Source organism: Aphis gossypii, chromosome X (assembly GCF_020184175.1).
Source record: "Aphis gossypii isolate Hap1 chromosome X, ASM2018417v2, whole genome shotgun sequence".
Taxonomy (NCBI): Eukaryota; Metazoa; Arthropoda; class Insecta; order Hemiptera; family Aphididae; genus Aphis; species Aphis gossypii.
Genome location: NC_065533.1, coordinates 17180658 through 17207189, shown reverse-complemented (window position 1 = coordinate 17207189; position 26532 = coordinate 17180658). Strand labels below are relative to the sequence as shown.

The window sequence follows — 26532 nt, the reverse complement described above, 5'->3', positions numbered from 1 at the left end:
ATAACGGGTTTACTTAATAATTATTAAATATTGTTTTGCATACTTACTACACGCAGCCACGCAGGTACAATGAACATGTAATATTGTAATAGTACTTATAAAGTATAATATTATTATTATTATGCGCAACGAGCTAAACAACCGGAAAATTATTTGAAATGTACACAAATATTATAGTTGTACTAGTTGTAGCCTGACGAAAAATCAATTAGAAAAAAATTACCCTTTACAATTACAATATATTATATAATTAATATTTTTTTTTTAAACATAATATGTTTAAAAAATAATGTTATTTTCCTAATCATATTTATATATTATATAGTTATTATATCAAATATTAATTAAACAAAAATCAAGAAATCGCTAATTGCTATACACACTTGTTTCATTTTTTCCTAGTGCATCATACATATTGTGTACTCGAAAATAAATAATTTTATACAATGATTTAATAACATAATATATTAGTTAGGTACATTAAACTCACTAAAGTCTATACTTGACGTTTGTATGTTGCGTCACATAGGCACCTCGAATGTAATTTGCCCCCCCCCTGGATTTTCAAGTATATATTTTAAATCGAATGTTTTAAGATAAATTGCTATTTATTGTATAACAAATCTTAACATTCTCCCTCCTAGAAAAATTACTGCGGGCACCTATGTTGCGTCGGAGTAATAAACTAATAAACCAACACGAGACGATTAGATATATTAATATCACGAACTAAGATAGGTAGTAAAATACTAAAATGTACCTACAGGGCTGAAAACGACGCAGTTATTAATAAAACTTTTAATAGTAAAATTTTTCTCCAGAATTTTGCAGTTGCTTGTTTTAGGAGACTTTAATTTTGAATAAACAGATAACATTTTATACGTCAGTAAGAATGTTGGCGTCGTAGGATGGTCGTTTAAACCAGTAATACTTGCCGTACCATTCCGAAAAATTGCTATACAAATTACTAGTAAATTAATTTTAAATTATAAAATAAATACTCCCTGCTAATGATTATACTTGAAAGTTTAAATTAATTTTATGTTCATTTACTTCTGAATGATCTTGATTCATTTTAGTCTTTAGATGACAACACTCATAACTATACCCACAATCTTTTAGCAAATATTTTGATAATAATTCTATGGTAGGTAGTTTTAATATGTAAAATAATTTAATTATTTGTATATTATCTTAGTACATGGACCATGATTAATATTAATAAGAGAACGCTAGGTACACTGGTCATTTTCAGCCGTAAAAACTTGTCCACGGAAAACAATAATAAAACGACTTTAAAAAGTGGTTTTAGAGTAAAAATATGTATTATGAAATGTATAGAGAATAATATTTATGAGGGAACCTCACTTGTGTTTTTCAAAATATTTATTACTAAAAAAAAATGCGAGGTCAAATGGGAACCGCTCTACTGTACGTTAGGTTTCATGTGGATCACTATTATATTATTATAGTAGTGTTAAATTTGAATCCAATGATAGGTATCATTGTATATGTTTGAATTTTAAATTTTTACGAAATCACGTAACGATAACGATTTATCTTCAACGATTTTCAATATTTGTTATTATTCATAAAGTTTAAGTCGTAGATACTTGAAAATTTCACCAGTGTTATGTAGATTGGCATTTTCTTTACACTGTATAATTTTCAAAATATTTCGCTTATTTTAAGGCTATTTATAGGTTTTGACATATTCGGTTTTTTTTTATAAATATCGATAAAGATTTTTTGGCCAAGTCAAAATACTTGAAAATTTAAGCGAAAGTTCCTCATAAGTACCTAAGTCTTAGTGATTCAAAAATGATAAAAATACATTGAAAACATTTTTTTTTTTATTGGGAATTGAAGTTCAAATATTGACATAACAATTTGTCCAAATCATGAATAATTGCAAGTTATTTTGTAGTTAAAATTTTAAAAATTTATAAAAATGTTGTATAAGTAGCTTACAATTGAAAATTGAATACAAGATTTTCTATAAGTTTGGCTTACAATAATTATTAAAGAACTTCAATTTTGGTGTATTCAGGCCATTAAAACATAAATCCCCTTTTTCAACAACCGCTGGAAATTATATCCTACGCTGAGAAATCATCCCCGTCCAGAATCGTTATTCGTATACAATGATACCTCTCAATGGATTCAAATTTAATACATCAATTATAGTAACCTACTAGACAGCACAGTCGCGTTACTCGCTTGGCCATTATTTTTTTTAATTGATTGAGCTAGGTACCCAAAGAAATTTGTTCAAAACCATAAAAAAATCGAATATGTAAAAAGTTTCGTAATAATTGGTATTATATTGACATCAGATCATTATTTTGTAAAGTATTAATATTAAAATAGCAAGAAATGATATGCCACCTGTTTAAATTATAAAAATTTTACTTTAACGAAAATTATTACCTATTTATCAAAATTTATGTGAACATCCACATTCAGCATGTAAAATAACATAATAGTATTTTTATTATTTAAACAGGTGGCATTTTCAGTTCTATATATTTTAATATCAATATTCAATATAATATTATTACAAAATAACCAGTTAACTTCATTGTAAATAAATATAAGTACATACATAACATGTTAATATTCATACTTTCAATTAATTTTTCAATTTATAAAATGTTTCTCGGTGTAAAATTCAAACAATTAATGTTAATAATAACTGTAAGTATCTATTTAAATTAAAAAATTTAAAAAATAGAATATTTTTATTCGAATGAAAGAATAATATAGCTGAGCCTTGATAATTTTAACTTAAAAGAAAGTTAAAAATAAATTTGACTTAAAAATATTTCGAATTCTATATATACTAAATAGTAAATATAACTTATAAATATATTATATAAGACAAAAAGTCGAGTTATTATGATTGAAGTTATCGCGACTCGACTGTAGATAAGGTTTATGTATTACCTATATTAAACAAGTTAAGAGCCAATGCGCATAATATATTATATGATTAGGTAATTATCTAAAAAAAAACAAATGGTCAAGTGAGTAACGTTCTGTTGTGTAGTAGTTAATGAGTAATAAGTACTTCAAAGTACCTACACAAAATGCTAATTTAAATATTTTATAAAAATGTCAAGTAGGTACCTACATAATATATCTATCGCTAATTTACCTCATTTTTTTGTTTTGTTTTGTTTTTTTTTTTTTATAAAAAAAAAAGTATAAAAGTGTAACTACAAAAGTATAAAAGTGAGTAACGTTCTGCTGTACAGTAGATCACACTAATGGATGTGTTAAATTTGAATGCATTAATAGGTATCATTGTATACGAAAAACGATTCTAAACGAAGATGATTTATCAGCCTAGGATATATTTTCTAGTGGATACTGGAAAGTGAAAAAGGTGGCTTATGAATTTTATTATAAATGACCCGAAAATGAAAATAACTGGTATATGTTTCAAGTTTTTATGGCTAAGTAATTTTTAACTATAATAAAAACCTAAATCTATTTGATAGTAGATCGTTATTTAATGCGTGAATTTTAGATTTATTAAAAGTCTAAACTTAAGATAAAACTTTTTTTTATTGACCATTGTTCAACTTCTTTTATAATTGTTGTAAGCCAAACTTATGGAAAATCTTGTATTCAATTTTCAATTTTTAACTACTTAAACAACATTTTTTATAATTTTTTAAAATTTCAACTACAAAATTACTTGCAAATTTTTGCGATTTTGATATATTTCGTAGAATTTTGAAGTTTAAATGCTCATAAAAAATTTGTGGAAAACGATTTTTGATTTTTTTAACTACAACTACAATAAGAACAACTTATAAGAAACATTGTATTAAATTTTCAAGTCCTTTTGGGTATCCAAAATATTTTTATCGACATTTCAAAAAAAAAAAAAAAAATTGAAAATTTCAGTTGTCTATAAATTAAATAAATAGCTCAAAAAATAATTTCAGGTCGAAAATGATCTTTCATTGATTATCATAAAAAATAAAATAAAATAAGAATAATATTGAATTTTTTGATTTTTATATTTATTGGAGGCAATCAGAATACTAAAGATAAAATGGCAACTTTGTTTGACTGAATGTGAGAATTAATTCAAGTAATATATTTTTTTTAATGTCACAAGACTGAATTTGAAAGCCAGGCTGGAATGACTGAATACTGAATGCTATAGAGTACTCCATTTTTCAGAGTCACCAAATCCATAAAAGTATAAAATATAGATATTGCTTGACGAGTACAGGTGACTGCATAAAAAAAAGCCTATAAAATGTTCTTTTAAAAACTAGGTAGTGGTCGCATAACCCGTATAAGGTATATTATATTATCTTAACTTTTTTTCAATTTTAATACCTAGGTTTTTGCGCCAATAATTGCTGGATATAGAAGAAAAGACAATATCTATCACGTTGACCTTGGTATTTGTCAGACACTTACAGGATACTATGAGCAACCAGCATTTGATAAATCAGTAACTAATGAGTTTTTTAAAACAAAAGAAGGAAAACAGGCGAAAACTTACATATATTCAGTGAAAGATAAGTTTATTGAAGGTAAACGATTTACTAGAACCGATGGTTGTTATGACTCTACGGATTATATAGAATTTAATAAATTTTATATAGACAAAAAACAGTATGTGACTGAAAATTTAAGGTGTGATTTAATTAAACCTAAATTAAAATTTGTACCAGAAGACAAACAATGAAAATCAATTGGAGAGTATTATACTCAGTTTGGCATCAAAGTGCTTTATAATTTTTATAAAGATTTATTTGGAATAAAAAAAAGAAAACAAAGAGATATTAAAACAAAACTTTTTATTGGTCTAATAAAAGGTATGGTTACTAAATTTCAATCAGTTTCGAATCCATCTGATAAGGGTTTACTAAGCACAACATTGCAAAAAGCTATTAATTTGTTTTATAAACAAAAATGCAAAAAGATAATTCCACATTATAATAAATTTTACACATTTTATACTGAAAAATATACACAGGAGAAAAAAAATAGGGGCACGCATGTTGATACTGCAGATTGTGATTATTTTAAACGCATACCTTTAAAGACTGGTACCTAAATAGTTTATGCAAAAAATATAAATTAGAAATGCAACATTGAGTCTATAATAACGAGTCAATAAATTAGGGATTAATATTTTAGTGAATTAACTTTCATATGGATAATAATAAAAGCATCTACCATTAAAATTGTTTTTAAAATTATTTCATAAGTACCTACTTACCTATTAAGCACATTACATATTATTATAACATTAATAACATATTATTTATATAAGGTACCTACAACCTACCTAACTACTTATATTTTATAATAGTTATAATATATTATTATTATTGTAGTTGTTGTTTTTTATAATGTTTTCATTTTATCATTTATAATATAATATGTACCTACCTATCTAAATTTAATAAAATTATTATTGATTTGTTTAATACAATACAATCTCATCAAAAACACTTCGCGTAAAAAAAAAACATCGCTAAATAAAAAAAAATCAGTTAAATTATAAAAGTTGTGATATCAAAAATTGGCTAAGTAATTTCATAAGTTTATTAATATAGAAGTATTTATAAAAATTTTCGTATGATAACATTGATTGAATACAAGTTGGTTCTCTCGGGTAATATACGAGTACCTACACCGTCGTCGCACGCTGGTTTCTCTTTTCTTTTTTTTCTTTTACTTACCTAGCTCTGCGCCGCGACCGCGAAGTTGGATATAAAAATGAAAAACAGTTAATTAAAAATTGTAAATTACAAATGAAAAGTGTACTTAGTAGTTAGTAGTATAATATTTTATATTAGTAAATAATAATTATCATTTAAATTTATCTATTTCACTACCTACTAACCAATTTTTATCTGAAATCATTCTGGATAAAGCATCAGCTAACATTTAATTATTTAACTCAGATTATTTTTTTAGAAATACATTAAAATAAGTAATGATAATAAAATTATTTATTTCTATATAATGTTACAAGCAAATAATAATGGAATATCATAAGTATAGGTTTATATATTTTTTGAAAATACTTTGATACTCAAGTAGATATATAAAAAATAGACATGTTATCACCAAAATTAAATAATTGTTATAATATTAATGTATTATTTATGTTAAATAGTTAATACATAAATTACTTATCTACAAAACAATAAATTAAGTAGTCAAGTGTATCAATCATCTAAATATTTAAATCAAAATGTAATATATAATAATTAATATTATAGGTAGGTATATCTATAATTTTAGTTTAAGCAGTTGATATTTTCCTAATACTTTTATGTTTTTTCCTTTCTGAAAAACAAAAGATAAACCTCAAATTATTAAATCTTAGGTATATAAGATACAAGTTAAAATAATAGGAATTGATAGGTTTAAATTAACTAGGTGCTGTACTGCTGTCTCATGTGATAGACTATGTTTATAATATATTTTATAACAAAGAAAACTTGAAATAAATCAATTTTACATAAATTTACCGTATCGTCTGTGAACGACGTAAATAACGGATTCAACTTAGTTGGAACCACACAAGAGAGTTGAAGAGACGTAATTTTAATACCACAAAGAAGGGAACGACTGGCACGAGGATAATATGAAGTGCTATGTTACTTAGGTACTACCGTGTTAGCTTAGATTCTGAAAATAATTTATACGTTTATCATCTATTATCAAATGATCCACTGATCAAAAAAACGAATAACATAGTTTACAATATGAATTATTATTTACGTTGATTTGTCAGGTGTATAAACTAGGTATTCTACACCAAATCAGAAAACTAAAAATATTATTTATGCGCAGATACGTACCTATGCTAAATTTTAGTATTAGTTAAATAGTTAAACAAATTTAACACGGGTTACGAATGCATTTTATACGGACAACTAAGTGCACGGGGACAGCTAGAGTATAAAATATACAAAGTAAGAACATTTTGATAACTTTATTGATGTGTAATGAGAAAAAGGATTGTTTTTTTTTTTTGATTTAGTTTTTATTATAAATATTTTGTTCTAATTTGTGCCTATTCTGTGTATGGCAGATAAAAACTCTTTCACAAAAATTTTTTGATAATATATTGTAGGTAGTAACTTTAAATAAACACAAAGAGTTGAATTCCTATACATCTTTATTCTTTAAGTACAAATGCATAATTTATTTTAGATGGAAATTAAATTATAATTTTTTTCAAATATTTTAGTTAGGTACTAATATTGAATAAATCATTTCTCGTATTAAAATTAAAACCTAAGATATGGAAAATATTATATTATAATAATAATATAATAATAATTACCTACTTAATATATTTTCATTAAAAATTATGTTATCTTATAACAGCTAGGTAATAAAATATAATACTCTATATTTTTATTGGTCACAGTTAACATTTATTTTTATTTCTCTTGAAATGTTTTTTCTATACATAGTTATTTTATATGTTAATATATCAGCAAAAGATAAAAAATTTATATTGATTCAATTAAATTACAAATTATTCAAGTTTTATATATTTTTTAATAAATCAATATTAATAATGTAAAATCATAGGCTATGATGAAACACTTTCCATCTATACTTGCAGTAACAGCTTATAATTTTTCTAATCCCTCAATTATCATACCAAATATAATTCTTATTTAGGTACTGTAGCTTAACAATCATTGGGACAATTATTTACTTACTATTACAATTTTAGCTATGATTTACAATTAACAACATTTATTAAGAATATAACAACAATTGCAATCCCCTTCATAGAAAGGGTAGAACACTGAGAATCCAAATACTAAATCCTTAATGAAACTAAAATAACAATTTTAATAGTTCTTGATTTATGATAATTGATGGCTGGCAGTTTATCAAGAACTTTAAGATTCAGTGTCTTAAAACATGTTTAAAAAAATATTGAAAAATTAGCATGGGTACTAATTTATTTATTCCCAATTAATTTTAAGGGGATGGTATTGTAATCAAGGCCAAACAGGTCAAGGCGCTACCGCTCAATAATGATGGATATATAGTGATAGATGACTGTTCGATAGCTTGAACAATGTTTCAGCAGTAATCTCTTCCTAGAGCATCTTATACTAATTATTTTTAAATAATCTGCTAAATGGCCCTATAAATTCACTCGTAATAATTCTCTCCGAGATTAAAATTGACCAAATTCACCTGTAACTTTTTCTCATTCTACCACTATTTTAATTATTGTAATTACCAAACATTAACTCTGGAGGCACTTTAGATTATTTAAATCAGCTAATGAATCTCATACTGATTTAAATTTTACTGTTATTGCTAAGTTATTATTATTAGTGTATAAATAACTATCATCAACTTTTGAACTATATTAAATTGTATAAGCCATATTTTTAATTGGTTTTGAGCCGTAATAAATAAATAAATATGTAAGTAGGAGGACAGCTGAACATTTGATAATATTATCAGCAGCCTCAAGACATTTAATAGTACCTATTACTCACTATTTAGTAAGGAATGAATTTATTTGTAAATTCAAATTTCTATTAAAATAAGATTCTGATAAATTCTGATAAAAATTGTACATTTGTACACAAATTAAATCGTTTTTATTAAAATGACAACTATTATACTTAATACATCTAAGTATAATTATAATATATTTCATTAATTTTTAAATTATAATTATAATTATTATTACATTAAACACTATTTGAATAGTTAAATCGGTTTAATTAAAAAATGTATATATATACTATATGTATACTATATTTTAATGTACATAGGTATTTCAATAAAATAACTTTTTATCCATCATTGTACTCGACGGGCATACTATTGGAATGAACAACTGTGATAGTGAGTTGTGACATTGTGATAACAGTTTTGTCAGCTTATTGATTTTGTACCGTTTCACTGTATCATCATGACCATAGGACTTATAATATTATAAGTCTATGATCATGACATGACACTATTTACGGATATTATCATAGAATAATAGTAATAATAATCAGTGATTACGACAATTTTGATAATATTAAAACTTGATAAGTATAATCTTCTATACAGTATACAACCTGTTACAAAAAATTTAAATTTAAATTATTTTTTTAGTAATTAAATATTTTATAATTTATTACACACATTTTTAACACAATTATTTGTATTTAATCACAACAGATCTTCTATAATTTTCCTTTAAAATGTCTACCGATGGGAGTACAAATCCCTTTAAGTATTTTCTAGCTGGTGGTTTCGGCGGTGTATGCACAGTATTAGTGGGTCATCCATTGGACACTATTAAAGTATGTCAAAAATAAAAAATCAATTCAAGTAATCCATTTTATTATTGAACTAATAAGTTAGAACATGTTTGGCCAACAAAAGGTTCCTATGAGACTTGCCAATAAGTCAGTGTGTATATACCAAAAACACAGGTTTATCTTAAAGCCGGATTCTCACGACTGGTGTACTTACCAAATTCGCCAATAATTGTACATTTTATCAGTACATGATTATGGTGTTTACAGGAAAGGTGTACTTGACAAGTACTACAAGTGAAATTGGCTGTTCCGTTTTACTTGTGTCTCATTTACCGAAAATCCTCGGAACTGCATCAGTGACAAATAATTATACAAGTAACAACCAGCACCAAATATTGGCCAAGTACACCAGTCATGGGAATCCGGCTTTAGACAATAATATATAATATATTAAGTTTTGACCCATTCATAAGAGTGTGCTTATATGATTTTCAGATACGACCAATAATATTTTAGGGCCCATTTACTTGCCTGGTAACTATGATAGAGTCAGATAAACTATTACCATAATTCTTAATTTATAAAATCAATATCTTGTATATATTTTATTTTACATTTTTATAACTAAAAACGTATATGATAACATGTCGTTAATAGTAAAAAAAAAAATGTTTTCCATAAAAATCCGGATTTAACTTATAGCCTATAGGTAACAAATAAGTATTAACTTCAGTAGATAGTAGTTTACTCATAGGATTGAAATTACTCGATGGGGGGGGGGGGGGAGAAGGTTACTACACAATAAATATATTAGGATGTTGTTGCTTTTGACCAATAATTTGGCTGTGTATAAGGAACTCTTGTTAACGTGTGTTACCTTACCTATAAAAATATATGTATACCAATCATATAAAGTAAAATATAAAATAATATATATATATAAATATAATAAAGTATGAAGTTTACTATCTTTCTGATTATTTTATTATCTCTCTTCAGGTTAGATTACAAACGATGCCACCAGTTCAGTTAGGTAAAATACCTATTTACAATGGTGCATGGGATTGTGCTGTTAAAACCGTTAAGAAAGAAGGGTTTTTTGGTTTATATAAAGGTAAGAATACCTATGTTTATACTTAACACGTTGACCGCCACATGGCCGTCAGCAGTCATTCAATAGGTATATAGCGAGTATATTTTTAAATGGCTTTCAAATTGGTATGCATCAAATATTTGAAAAAAATTGAAAAAAAAAATGTATTATATCAAAAAAATTGTAATAATTCTTGCTATGCTACAGTTCTTATTTTAGTACATTATTGTAGCGCCATAGAAAAGTTAATAATATAAAATATTCATTTATGATCGCCGGCGATCAAAAATGTATAAAATTTGAGAATTACAGACGCCAGCAGTCAACATATTAAGTATATATATATATAGCAGGGGTGGCCAGCGAGAAGAGACTCGCGAGCCACCAAATGTAAATATGGAAGAGCCAAACTGTAATAAAAAATAAAAAGGTCATATATATAATACATAAATTCATATAAAAATTCATATAAAAATTTTTTTGGTAGAAATGAGATAAGATGCGAGACGCGGTTTGGCCACCCCTGATATATAGTGTATGTATTATACTTTTAAAGATAAGTGCCTGTAGCCAGTAATGTAGTGATGTGTGTAGATGTAATGGTACTTGGCACATACCCACTTTCCAAATTTTAAAAAGAGAACATACTAAAGAAAAAGACTGAGTAGGTACCTTTGCGCTAAAAAAGTATGTGTACCCACATTATACCTTTTTTATGTTAGTAGGCACTAGGTTGTAATCATTTTATTCTATATTATGTTCTACTGTCAAGATTATTAATCAATAAAGAAACCAATAAAATTGAAGATCTAAATGAAATAAATAATTTGATACCTACGATCTCATGTTCTACAGCAGAATGCAAACACGAATTTATTATTTATACTAATATTTATTTTAATATTATTTCATTGACATACGCTTAAGATTAACTAACCTTAATATTTTAAATCAGATGATGATTAACATAAATGGTCTACCATTGTATATGGAACGCTGAAAACCATGTTAAAAGTTGGATTTTTAATCATAGAATGGCTGATGACAATAGATCCAGAAAAATAAGTAGAAATGAAAAAGAAAATTTGATATAAAAATTATGGATTATTCTTTAACTTCAATTTATAAGAATATTTATATGTTTGATAAATGAATACATTTTATAATAATATTAATAACATTGTTGAAGTTAATATAATTTGTTACTAATTTATAAAATTGAACGGAGGTGGAGTAGGAGAGGTTGATGACATAAGTCCCTCTGCTGCCACATATTTAGCATACAGTTTTAAGTATTCACAAATAACTTTAAGACTATATGCCTAGTAGTTTAGATATGGGGGAGTAAGTATAGTAGTATATTAGTATATTAGTTAGGTTGGTATATAAACTCCTTATAACCAAAAAAAATTTCAGATTAAAAATAAAAATAAAGTTAATATTACTATATTTTATATTACACATGATACCTTTTTTGTGAGGTAATTTGATTTCCATGGTTAGATTTAATCTACCTTGTCAGTCATTTCTCGATTATACTGAAAATGGATAAATTCATAATATTGATAATTATAATTTATTTATATAATGAGTATAAATTTCAGTTAGATTAATATAATGTATTAATAATTTATTGAAATTAATTTGTTTGCATTATTATATTTTTATTTATTAATTAAAAAACAGCTTAATAAGATACATGTATATAAAATCTAAGCCTAATGAGTAAATGGGAAAAAATTGATATATTTTTACATGCTTGGAAATATTTTAATTATTACACATATTTTAACATTTAAAATATACTATGTGTATTTTTAAATTTATTTTTTGTGCACAATTGTACTTATATATATTAAATGATGTATCTATATCTTTATCTCACTAGCTAGATAATACTTTAAAATATCTAAGATTTTTTTGTAATAGATTTTCATTCTAATTACTGTTATGATGAATAAATACTTAGTATATAAAATAATATAACAGAATATACAATAATCCAAAAATATACCTATATAAAACAACCAAGTATTAATTAGGAAACTTTAATTTTAATTTTATTCGCTATTTCAAAAATTGTTGTCCAGAAAATAAATATTATATTTACTAAAAATGTTTATTAAAAGTATTATTCATATATTTTTTTTTACATTTATATTATGTGTAAAAAAATTTAATACTCAAATAAAATATATGAGATTTAAAGAATAATTTATGATAAATAACTTTAACAATAACAGTTTATAAATACTTATTTAAATATTTTTTATTTATTTTTTTAGTATTTATTATTTATTTTATCTGTTGTATTTCTAAAAAAAAAATGTTTTTAATTATAGGATTTACTTCATACGTAGTAGTTATTGAACCAATTTTAAATATTATTTTGAAAAAAAAATATTTGTAATACCTAAATTTTAATTATAAATTCTCGGTTAAAAATGATAAATCCAAACATTTATCATTATTTTTTTATATTGGAAAAGTGTGAAATCCAATTTAAAATATTAAAATGCCATGGAAAAAAATCATAAAAGTTAAACTTTATAAAACAAAATATATTATTTTAATCAGTTTATTTAATAAGTATAAACAGTTGGGTTAAATTATTTCTTAAATATAATTATTATTTGAAATGATAAATTATTCTGATTTTATTGATAGCTAATATTTTATTATTTATACTGTAACTAGCAGACCCGGCGAACTCCGTTTCGCCACCAGATTTTTTAGAAATTTAATAAGCGGATAATAAATAACACAAACAAATTATTAATACAATTGTATTGTTAAAACTCAGTGAATTATTAAAATGACTATTATGTTTTGTAGATGATTTAAAGCTAGTATCAATAATTGTAGTTTGGTACTGAGTTTTATGGGATTTTTATATTATTCTATAAATATCAGCACTTAAATTGAGAAGAATTATTAATAGATAATTTAAAAAATACTTTCCAAGTATAAAATTATTTAACATAAACCTATATACCTTTTCATCATGGCACCAAATAGACAAAATATCGGGCTGAGTTTAAGAATTTCTAATGTTTAGTTACAGCTATAGATACCGTTTGATTTAATAATTTGATTCAATTATATTTTCCACTAATCTTTGTACTAATTTATTATTATTACAAAAAATAAAATTATAACCAAACAGTTTAGTTGGCTTAAATAAATAAATATTTTGATCTTATTACCATAATAAATTGACTTGGAGTATCTTATTTTATAAAATATTAAAAAATAAAACAATTAATAACGTAAATGTAGGTATGTAAAAAAAGTATTTTTATCAAAAATAATAAAAATAACCTTAATAACTTGTGTACTCTTCTCCTCCTACTCTCCAAAATGAGTACTGACTGTTATTTTCTGATATTTTATAATTGTTTCTTAATAACAAACGTAAATATACTAAAACAAATAATTATTACTAATAGTGCTCGAATTTTAAAGCATAATAGACAACAAAAAAGCACACTATTGATTTAAAAAAGCAAAAAGAGATGCATATTTGTTTTTTTAAAAAAGCAAAAAAGCGTGACCAAAAATTAACTATTTATAAAAATAAATGAAAAAATTTGAAAAATTGATTTAAATTTAAAAAAGAATTAACTACCATGTAATCCTTTAGATTTGCAGTAACTAGTGACTTTAACTCTATTATCCTACAGAATGTTTGTATACATAAAAACCAACTCTCTACATCCACTGATTTAATTGGTGCATACTTCATACAAGAGGTTTCAAATGATAACACTAAATCTTAAATTTTGTAATGGTTGATATCGATGTTATAGACTTACTGACTATATAGGTACTGTAGGCTATAACATGTAGGTCTATAATCTATACGTTTAATATATTTAATAATCAAGCCGAGAACGAAAACAATAATAATCCAATATAACCATTAAGTCTGTATTCCAGGTTACATTTTTTTACATTTTAAATTTCTTATTAGTAAATTTTTTTTTATTATTATTACAATAGCATATTAATTAAGGTATAAATAATCCACAGTTGGAATGATTGAAAAAAGCAATAAAAAGCAAAATAAAGCATTTATATAAAAAGGCCAAAATAAATTGGTTTATTTGGAATCAGAATGATGTGAAACAAATTTATACATAAAAACTAGATTTCTATCTCATATATAAAAAAAAAAGAAGCATATGCTCTAAAATCTGAGCCTTAATTATTAGTTATTTAATTTTATATGATAAGACATGTTTATTTCACAAATTGCTTAAGTAAATATATAATTTTCAATGAAGTGTTAGACGTGTAATGTGCAGTGGTCTTAAATCTTAATGAAAAATTTGAAAATTGATAATACCCATTAAACTTATCTAATGAATATTATGTTCATTTATTTTTATTATATTATACTAAAAGTTACCCATATAATATGGTTTTTAAATTTTTACGTAATGTATAAATTATGTGTTCTTATAATATTATTAAATAATTAAAATTAAAAAAATTAAGAAAACAAATTAAATCCACAATCAAATTTAAAAATGTATATATTTATATTATAACTTTTGAAGTATTGATATTTTAATTTTTAATTTTCTGCATATTTTTATTTTGTTTTATTTACACTTATAACATATTTTTTATTTTATAGGTATGGCAGCTCCAATAACTGGTGTAGCTCCAATATTTGCTATAAGTTTCTTAGGATTTGGATTGGGTAAAAAAGTATTTTCATCTACTGGAGATAAAAAAGAAAATTTAACACCGTCACGACTATTTTGTGCTGGAGCCTTTTCTGGTATTTTTACAGCTATCATAATGGTACCAGGAGAACGCATTAAATGCATTTTACAAGTACAGGAAATTGGTAACCAAAAATATGATGGTCCAATCAGCGTTATTAAAAACTTATATACTGAAGGTGGTATAAGAAGCTTATACAAAGGGACATGTGCTACATTACTTAGAGGTAATTAATATCAATCAATTATTTATATTATCACACTAAAAATATTAAGTAAATTTACTATATATTTAAAATTGGTTCAATTTTTATTGTTTGTTGTTAATATATTTTTTTAAATAAAATATAGTCTATAGATATTTAAATAATTAAAAATGTGTATTATTTTTTAAATAAATAGTAATTATTTCAATATTAATCTCAATATTTAATCGTTTTCAAGTTTAGAATCAATATTTTTTGCTTTATGTTTTCTTTTCATTTTAGAAATTTCATTTTTCAATGATGACTTGCTTATATATGTCCCATTGTTCAAAAGTATACTTCTTTCTGAATTAACGTATAGTATACTATTAGTTATTGATTTTGGTGTTGATTCAATAATTTCCAATGTTATATTTGGTGTGATAGTAGTATTATATCTGGTGTTTGTTGTGTTGTTATATATATAATCAGAAAAATTAATTTTTATTGTTGTGGTATTTTGTTTGATATCTTCTTCACTAACTTTTTTATAAAGCTTTAATTTTTTATACTCTTTTTTCATGTAAATGTTATTGTACGATTCACTGTTGCAGTTCAAGTATTTTCTCAAAGCATATGAAACTGTCTTTCCTTTTAGTTTTGTTGGACTTGAACATATTGGTTCTAATTTTTTGTTATAAATATATGCCGTTGTACTTTTCATTGTACAGGTATATCCTTTCTTTGAATGTTTCCATTCACAAATACGTTTATTTATTTCTTTTGTGTTTTTAGTCATTAATGAAATGTCCCACAATTTCATCCTGCAAGTACAGTGTAATGAGTTCATATCTAATCGCATCAATTTAAGATTAGGTAATGTTTTAAATATATCATCTGGTAAATCAATCAGTTGATTGTTATTCAAAATTAATTCCTTGAGAGACAATTGTTGATCAAATAAGCCTGGAGGCAATTCTTGAAGTTGATTATAAGACAAATCTATATGTTCTAGGTTATAGACTCCATAAAATGTATCCATAGACACAGACTGTATTGAACAATTACTGATTGCAAGATGTCTAATGTTTGGTATTTCAGCAAATGCATCATAAGCTATATGTTGTACATAACCTTTGATCTTTAGTTCAACAAGACTAGGAAGTCCAATCATAAATAGTCTTTCTAAAATTGTCACATTTACACCTATTAAATTCAATTTTTGTAGAGAATCTAAACCAATAAATGCATTTTGATTTAAATGTAGTTGTGTGTCATTTGTTCCCAATGCAAGCTCTACCGTAGCATTCAGCACTTCAAATGTATATGGGTACACCATTTCAATTGGGTTATTGCTTAAATCTGCAACTTTTAGCTGTGGTAATGGTGGAAATGTTGTTTCTGATAAAACAGTTATAGAGTTGTTTTTCAAATTTAAATAATTTAAATCAAGAAGTCCAGCTAAACTAGTAGTCTGCAAATGTTTAATTTTGTTATTAGCTAAAGATAAACTTTTTAGCTCTCTAGCGCCATAAAAAGAAAAATCTGGTATAGACTCAATAATATTGTTGTCTAGAATAAGGGTTTCCAATGAATCCAATCCATTAAATAAATCCCAAGATAAATCTTTTAGACCACAGTTTGAAATTCTTAAAAACAACAAATCTTTATTGAATAAAAAAAGGCTATTAGATTTTGCTCTTCTTTTAGTTTTTTTATAGGTTTCATAGGGAACTATGTCAATATCTTCAGACTTTAAAAATACCAAACGGTTTTTTTTTTTTTTATTTTTATTATTATGTTCTTTATGTAAATATTTCGGTAAGACTGGTGAAAGTTCATTAAATGTATACGAATTTTCTTTTTTATAAACATTAGTGTCAATTATTGGAATTGGTTCATTGCTTTCTAAAGTTAATTTATCTAATGATACACTTTGGATGTTTAAATACTTTATATTATCCATATATTTAAACATGCTATCTGTAATATAGATTCTTGTTGGATTATTATTGCCATGAATTTCAAATGAAATTAGTTGTGGAAGTTTTATATCATCTTCTATTGTAATATTATCTGAATCAGTTGTTTGAAATAAAATTAATGCCTGAAAAATATATAGATACATTTTATTGTATTAATATTATTTATTATTTTATACAGTGGCACAAATCACTAAATAAGTATTGTCAATGCAATATCTAATTTAAGTAGTGTCGCGGTGGAGGACCATACTAATTTATACGATTTAGGTATACAAGTTATAGATACTTGGATAGAAGTAAATTAAATTTATTCAGATTTTTAATTTAATAAATTAACAATTTACTGGCACCTCCTTCACAGATTTTATTTTTATGAAATACTATTTGAAACTGATAGTATGTTTTAAGTTTAACTTTTATTTGAAATTTAAGATTAAATTAAAATTAAATGTTTTTAATAGGTACTTGAAAGAATGTTAATGTACAACACTTTTTTTTTTATAAAATTTTGATAAATGTATTGTTCCATATTACCATGCATCAAATCAATGAATTTTAAAGACATTATTTTTTTTTAATTTTTTTTTTTTTGTAAATTTAAAAAATATATAATAATAATCTTAATTAATTTACTCAAGAAATTTATATTTATAAATATATTTATTGAAAACTATATATATGTACTTACCTCTGTATCTAATGGAAGATAATTTAAAAATTCTTTTGGATTTGTTACATTCATAAACATACATAGAGCAGTTTTGAAAAACTGTGTATTGTGATGAGCTACCGATTCTTCTTCATTATCTTCAATAACCTTTAATTAAGAGCATTGGATTTAAGTAATCTGTAAAATTATATAAGTACCTATTAAATTATTTTATTCAGTTACTTCATTTAGTGTATTAGACGTGTGTGGTTCTAGTTCAGTTTGTTGTCCGTTATACATCCATTTCATTATTGGTAAGTCTATAAAATCTGTTTTCTTACACGTACATGCTCTTGGACAATCTTTGCCCCATTCTAAATTTATATCAGAACTTTGTACCTGCTAAAAAATTATAATTTGTAATCAACATAAAGTATATTCTATAATTATTTAAAACAATAATAATAAAAAACATAATGTATATATTTCAAAATATTTTATATTTTACAATAAAAACCATTTATGTGATATAATATATATATATATATAATATATATATTATCAATATAATATACTATAGAAAAACATTGATAATATTTGTTTAGAATTATTTTGTCATTTTATAATATTAACGCTACTGAACTTTATATTTGTTAACATTTTAAAAACATAAATATGATGCTTTACAAGAAATAATTATGGATTAAAAAATAAAAATTGTTTTAGAACATAAGAATATTGTTGTGGAGTTACAACATTTATTTAACATGAATATTGGAATACATAATAGTCGAATGTTTATTAATTTTTATTCTTATTACTGTATTTATTATATAAATAAATTATTTTTCATAATTTACCTGTTAAAAATAAAATAAAACTGATAAATAAAATAACCTATAAATACTTTTGCAGGCCATGGAATGATTCGATAAACGTTTGTTAATAGGTACTCAATTATATTATTTAGGTACAATTCAGTTAGATTGTCTTTAATATTAAAGCTACTTCAGTATTAAAAATTTGCACAATTAAAAAACATTTCAACATGATAAAAAAAAAATGTATTTACAAAATCTATGTTGATTAATTAAATAAATGTATTAAAATAATTATCAATTTTTATATTGTATGATTTTAAATCATTCTACATTCTTTTGTAGGTATATTTGAATTGAGTTTTATCTTTTAAATAATATATTGTTTACAAATGTATATTTAATAACATAAGTTTAACATATTTTTAAGTAAGAAAAATACATTAATAGTACCTACCTAAAACTTTTATTTATGAATTAATTATTTTGTAAGTTTTCAGGTATAAAATAAAATAGTTTACGGCAGTATAATTTTTGATATATTATATTCATGGGCGCCCATTGGGAGGGGCAAGGGGGGGCACTTGCCCCCCCCCCTGGACAAAAAATATTAAAAAATTGTAACTCAATAAATATTACCATGATATAATTATTATCTTTACATTTGAGAATTTTTTATTTTGACCCCCCCCCCCCCCTAAAATTTTACTTATGGGCGCCCATTATTATATTACAATAAAACTATGTTCATGATTAAAGGTTTTGGTACTACTATAAAAATATTTAACTATTACAGTTTTATTTTAAAGTTGAGATTATGTTTAACAAAGTATAATATTCTTTTTCTAAAAAATAAATAAATAAATATGTATTTAGAATTTATAATCATTATTTATGAATTTTTTAGTAATACATTTTTATTTAACTTCCACTGTAAAATGCCATGCAACTATTTTTATATCATATTATTTGATTCACATTAAATTTATTTTATATCTACTGTTATAAATTATTCCCGGTAAAGTATATTAAATTTCATTTGGTAAAACTATTAATTATTATTTTAAATGTTTTATTTTACTTTTAAACATGTAGTAAAGAATATCATTAAATAAATTCATTATTACATGTTGTGTTATAATAGATAACATTAGGTATCTTTTATAATTTATATATTAAAGAGACCAAAACATTTTAATCATTATTTATATATTATATAATATATATTATATAGTTTAAAAATTTGAATATATTTTATGTAAGTAAATTATTTAAAATAAATTGAATTGGTACACTTAACTTAATAAGTTATATAATTTAATACAATTATTATTTGAAAATAATTTATGAACTAATAAGATTTTATTTGTAGTTTATTACACACATTTCTAAACGTTACCATAATATCCTTGTTTATATTCTTTTATAGTATAGTTCTTAACATTAAAATAATTTCATATGTATGAATACCAATAAATCATTTAGTTTTAACATAAGTATTCTTTTAATTTATATATTACCAACTAGTTAAAATTAAATATTTATATAATGTGTTTTGAAAATAGGTATTCATTAAATATTTTTTAGTTCCCAGATATTTGAGTTAGGTACAGAGAGTTGTATAAATATGTTAAAAATTTTAAAGTATGCATAGCTATTGTAATTTATATTTATTTAATATTTATAGTAATATTTGATTGCATAGCAAAAATAAAAATAAAAATTTAAAATAGATAAACAATTGTATAATGAAATTACCTTAAAAAAAACACACATCACAATAATACACCATAATAAATAAAACTTGTTATAAATCATTTTATATGTATTTTTATAAACTATTTAATTCACTCAAAGATTTACTTGTAACATAATATATCATAATAATAATAATTTAATTTTTATAAATCATAACTGAATGAAATGTTTGGCTAGTTATTGAGTATTATTATCTTATTTTTTTTTCCTTCCTGTTATAACTAAACAGGAACTCGATTAATATGTTTCTCGTGGGAGTAAAATCATACTTTGTAAATTTATCAGTTGTATAATATCACAAGAATACTGGGTGTTTAAAACAACATACAAAATTGAATATTTTTTTAGAAATTATTTAGTAGTATATTGAATTCATTTTTGACAAAAAAAATCGCGTATTGTTTTGTAAAATTAAGCATACTATAATATGTATTATTATACATTTTTATACATATATTATCGTTTTTTAATTATTAAGTCAATATTGACTGTAGCCTATAGGTACTATTAAAACAGTATGAATAAGATTCTTTTAGAAATAGCTTAAAATTAATCTAAATAATATGATACATTGAAATGTCAATATGAACTTATGAAAAATAATAATTTATTGTAGTATAGTATATTTTACATAATAGGTACCTTTAACCTTAAAGTTACAATTATCCACAAAAAAAAATTAAGTGGTTGTTTATTGTTTGAGTAGGTATCCAATTTTGTCAAAATTTGAAAAATAAATGTAAAAATTATGCCTACCTATATAAAAGAATTTATGCCTAACAAATTAATCAAAACTCGAATCATATTATAGAATTGGCATTTTTAACAGGCAACTAAGTCTAAGTGCACGGGGTCAGCTAGCATTATAATTTGTACATTGTATTATATACATCGTAATAATTTACCTTACTATTAAATATCGTAAATTTAATTAATTTTTTCCAAAAATATATAAATACACCTACGACCTACTTAACTATATTTTATTTTAATGTATATACATATTTATATTATAGTAATATTTAAAATAATATGTAAAAGTTTCGAGTACTTACCCATGAATAATGCTTTTGAATTGCGTTAAAACAACTGAAATCGTTAATCTTTGTTTAAATATCTAATGTCGTCTTTTAATATTTGAACTTAATCGTTTATAAAAAATTCCAGTAAATAACTTAAAAATAGTTGTGTCTGTATATTTATAGTTTTTTTGGGGTTCTAGTAAGAACAACTTATGTATAGAATTTTGTATTCAGTTTTCCATTTTTTTGACCAACTCTGCCTAAAATTTATCTTAATACTTTGAAAATTTCGTTTGGTAAAGAAAATCATAATTTAAGTACTAGTGGAATGTTTGATGCCATAAGATTTTATTTTTTATTATGTTATATTTTTATTTTAAATTATATTATTGTTATCTATACAAATATATTGTAAATTGGACTTTTGTCCGTATTAATAAATAAATAAAAAACAAAAAATAAAATAAAATAAATTATAATCTAATATTATAATATTATTTGAATAATAACAAAAAATCATAATTTAAGTATTAGTGGAATGTTTACGGAGAAGCTTGTATGGAATTTTTAAGTCATGGGTGATAATATTTTAAATTTTATGAATTTACAGCTGCAAAATAATTTGATAAATTTCTTAAAAAATTGAACTTAAAACATTTGAAATATTGTCAAAAAGAAAGCGTAATTTTGTAATTATTTACAACGGCGCGCGATATTCACGTGCGTGAACAACGCGTTCTGCTTGCCAGAACCTACATATATATAATATACATACATAAATGGAACTACCTATGTATTTGTAATGTTTCTTGAGAGCAGTAAAAACATCTTATGAAAAAACTTGTATTCAGTTTTCAAGTTTTTTTACCCGAAAACAAAAGTTTATTGTAGGTGCTTACTTTCTACAATTGAAAAAAACTAAAAATACCTAACTAAAAATGTTTATAAATAGTTAAACAGCACAAAAAAGCTAAAATATATTAAAAATTATCTCATGTCTGTAGTTAATTCTAATTTCTTATATAAATATTTGGCGATAATGTCAAGTCTCTATGCGATTTATCTGTACATGATTGGTACAATTCACAATACAATTATACATTACACCATGTACTTACTTTATACCTGATTATTGTATTTTAATGTGACCGTTGATTTGGTGTTGGTAGAAGTATTTATATAAATTAGTACTTATAATTCATTCGTACAGTTTTAGATATAAGACGAATTTAATAGTACCTAATTGTTTGATTTAGCTTATATTTTTATAAAAAAAACTAATGTTAGGGAGATAAGATAAAAGTTTTTCATTACACTGATTGAATCTGTAAATCGGACTAGGTACTAATTGATTTATCAACATTTTATGGTACGCAGATACTGACCTTTAATTCGTTTATTTATAATAAACCTAAATCAAAACAGCGGAATTTGATATTATTGCCAGTTATTAATAATTACAGTAAATTATAAATTGAATATTTGAAGTTGGCTTAGTTATACCTAATAAAGAATCTTTAAATTTTTTACAGCATCGACTACCTTAGGTACCTATTTAATAAAATTGAACATAGGTACTTCAGTACTTACTTATTACCAATAGACTTTAATTTATTTAAATAATATAGGTGTATTTGCTTTGGTTGATTTCGTTATTTTTTTTATATTATTTAAATGTTTTCTTTGTTAACAGATATACCTGCTTGTGGTGTGTACTTTACTACGTATGAATTATTAGTTAGGTATCAAAAAAATAATAACTCGGAAGGACTCATAAACACAATATTTGCTGGAGGAATGGCTGGTATACTGAATTGGTTAATTGCTATGCCTGCGGATGTGCTCAAGAGTCGTTTACAAATTGGTTGGTATAAATATTGATTATAGAGTAGTTTATTTTATATTCAATGGTACCTATGGCTAATATTATACATAGTAGGTACCTAAACTCTCCGACCATCATAAAAATATAAAAACGTGTTCTTATTATATAAAATAGATTTCAAGATACTTAAAATAAATTATTTGTGTAAAATCCTTGTGAATTTTATAATTTTGATAAAAAATTATATTTTAAAATGAAACGCGCATATTCAACCCACAAAAATTCACGGATAGCATTAAAGCAACCTCCTCACTGTATAATAAGTAGGTATAATAGATTTAATTTGATCTTTCCTTGAATTGCCTACGTATCAATGGTAATATAATATAGATGTACAGTTATGATTATATATATATTTTTTTAATAGTACTTCTAAATATTCATCAGACATTACCTTTTATTTTTGATATTGATATTAATATTTTTTAAATTCTACATAATTTTCAAACTAAATTTTGCTATTAATTGATACATTTGAAATTTCTATTTAGATTTATGTATGATAAAAACTTGAAAATTAAATAAAGCGTTTCTCGTAAATTTTACTTATAAGTTATAACTATAGTTATATTCAATAATTTCAAAAATACATAGGTACTATATTTTTTTTTATAAATACTCGAAGTTCTGTGTTCTATCTTTTACGAAATTTTAATTGCAAAATAACGATTATTAACAACGCTTTTAGTTGTTACCTATATTGTAAGTGACTTTGGAGTAACTTTAAAATATATTATACCGCATAGGCGTGCGTACGAAGTGTGCAGGGTGTGCAGCTGCACACTGCAAAAATTTGTGTCTACTTTTAATTTTTGATGAAAAATTGTTAAATTATTTAAAACTGATTATTGAGAGTAGGTCAATATGTGTAATATAATATTTAAATAAATAATTTTTTTTATTTTATACAATACCTAGTCAATAGTAGGTAGGTAATATTAAATTTATATCTAATATTCTTTATTTTCATTATCAATAAAACAGCGTCTAAACATTTAAATTTATTATTAACTAATTATTATAATATAGAAATATTATTTATGTAACTGAATTGTTCGATTGTAGTAGGTCAAGTAACTCATCTAAAAAAATGCACACCCTGTGAAAAATTCCTGCGCACGCCTATATTTATACCTATAGGTACCTATTAATATATTATTATTATTTATACGTGATGAAATACTTATAATATATTTTAGACTAATGTTAATATATTTATTCCTTTATAATCAATAACCCGTTGGCCGTTCATACCGTTTTTCGCTATGTAATGATTTATCATTGAATTCAAATTTTACATATCAAAAGTGATCTTCATTCACGATAGTGAAGTACACTTACTCATTTTCTATAAGCTAAGATACTTCCTATTTTTTAAATTTTTTTTTTCTTATTGATACATTGTTATATACTTGCAGCACCGGAAGGAATGTATCCGAGAGGCATTCGAGACGTATTTGCAAAACTATACAGAGAAGAAGGACTGAAAGCATTGTACGCCGGTGTAACGCCAGTTATGCTCCGAGCATTCCCTGCTAATGCCGCTTGCTTCTTGGGTGTAGAGTTTGGATTAAAGGGTTTAGACTTTATTTTTCCCCCGAAAAAAAATAATTCCCTAGAAATTAACTAACAGATATTCTCAAATTTCTTATAGCTAAGGTTCATGAAAAATAATTATTGTTTGATTTTATATTTTTTGTTGGGTGGTATTAAAATGCCTAAAATTTATCTCGGGTATTATGGGTGATTGTATTCTATATATTTTTGCAGGCTGTGCATAACAGTATGTTATATACAATAGGTAATTATTATGCTATTTATGTAAATGTAAAGCTATCTTTAAGTTATTGATTTTATTGTTTTAGTTTGAAATTAATGATCTAAATATAATTAAGTAACAACAAATTTTAGTTTTGGTTTATTTCAAACAATCAACATATTATTTACTATGTTATTACTGTCTTGTAATTTATTTACGTGTGTAGCTATTTATTTCAATAATTCAAAATTATTGTTTTTGATGTGCTCAACTAAGTATATAATAAGACTACAGTCTACATGTATAAAGAATAAATTATTTTTTATTATATGCTAATATTTTAAAAATATATTTTATTGGAAAATGGATAAAAATTATACTTATATTTTTGACAAAAATGTCAATTCTGAAAATATTCAGTTATTTGATGTATTTCAGATTTGTTAAAGATAAAAATATTTGAAATTTTATACTGAAATCACTTGTATGTATCAGTAGTCTAATTATATATTTATAAATTCAAAAATAATTTGATTTTGTTATTAACTTTTAAAACACTTCTCACATAAATATATATTAGATCATAATAATAATTATAATATTTATATAATATATAATATGACATATTTCTCAGTGGCGATGAGATGATCTACATTTAAAATGGTTGCAGATCATTTTTGAATGCTATTATTAAATGTATAACATAATTGAAAGCATAGGCGTGCACACAGGATGCAAAAATTTGTGTCTACTTTAAATTTTTGATGGAAATTGTTTAATTATTTAAAACTGATTATTGAGAGTAGGTTAGTATGTGTAATATAATAATTAATATTGTAAATTAATAATTGTTTTTATTTTATACAATACCTAGTTAATAGTAATATTAAATTTACATCTAATATTCTTTATTTTCATTATCAATAAAGCAGAATCTAAAAAATTTTAATTTATTATAAACTAATTATTATAATATAGAGACATTATTTATCTAACTGAATAGTAGTAGGTCAAGTAACCCATCTAAAACAATTCTGCACACCCTGTGAAGAATTCCTGTGCACGCCTATGAATTTCCAAGCAAAATGTTTTTAAAAATGCGCTAATGGCTGTTTTATTTATTTAACTAAATCACATATTAAATATGTAAATTTCCTATAATATATTATTATGAACAACTATACACAAAAGCACACACATATTATGCATTGCATGTTTAATTTTACACTTGGACATAACATATTATTATATTTGTAAAATATTATTTTATTTCACAAGACCATAATATTATTATATTATAATTTATAATATGATAATATAGGTACTATCATATAAATGTTGACCTAACTGCTATACAG

At 23.8% G+C, this 26532-nt stretch overlaps 2 protein-coding genes and 1 pseudogene across 4 annotated transcripts; 2 read left to right on the top strand and 1 right to left on the bottom strand.

The window, feature by feature from the left end:
• The first annotated feature begins 2577 nt into the window (after positions 1 to 2577).
• LOC114121947 (uncharacterized) lies at positions 2578 to 5216 on the top strand (annotated as a pseudogene).
• A 3742-nt stretch (positions 5217 to 8958) lies between these two features.
• On the top strand, positions 8959 to 25320 carry LOC114121945 (congested-like trachea protein). 2 transcript variants are annotated; one of them, XM_027984463.2, is made up of 6 exons: positions 9210 to 9329; positions 9555 to 9821; positions 10287 to 10401; positions 15023 to 15340; positions 23224 to 23394; positions 24834 to 25320. In XM_027984463.2, exons 3-6 carry the CDS (start codon positions 10302 to 10304, stop codon positions 25043 to 25045), a joined length of 801 nt encoding a protein of 266 aa, XP_027840264.1. In that variant the 5' UTR covers positions 9210 to 9329; positions 9555 to 9821; positions 10287 to 10301; the 3' UTR covers positions 25046 to 25320. The 2 variants fall into 2 exon arrangements, with proteins under 2 accessions (XP_027840263.1, XP_027840264.1); XM_027984462.2 differs by lacking the exon at positions 9555 to 9821 and having other exon boundaries at positions 8959 to 9329.
• Positions 15473 to 21134, bottom strand: LOC114121944 (leucine-rich repeat-containing protein 70-like). 2 transcript variants are annotated; one of them, XM_027984461.2, is made up of 4 exons: positions 20509 to 21134; positions 18176 to 18331; positions 17972 to 18100; positions 15473 to 17405 (listed from the first exon to the last, which is right to left on the bottom strand). In XM_027984461.2, the coding sequence occupies exons 1-4, from the start codon at positions 20566 to 20568 to the stop codon at positions 15543 to 15545; spliced, it is 2208 nt and encodes a 735-aa protein (XP_027840262.2). In that variant the 5' UTR covers positions 20569 to 21134; the 3' UTR covers positions 15473 to 15542. The 2 variants fall into 2 exon arrangements, with proteins under 2 accessions (XP_027840262.2, XP_027840261.2); XM_027984460.2 differs by having other exon boundaries at positions 18176 to 18334; positions 20509 to 21133.
• Positions 25321 to 26532: the final 1212 nt, after the last annotated feature.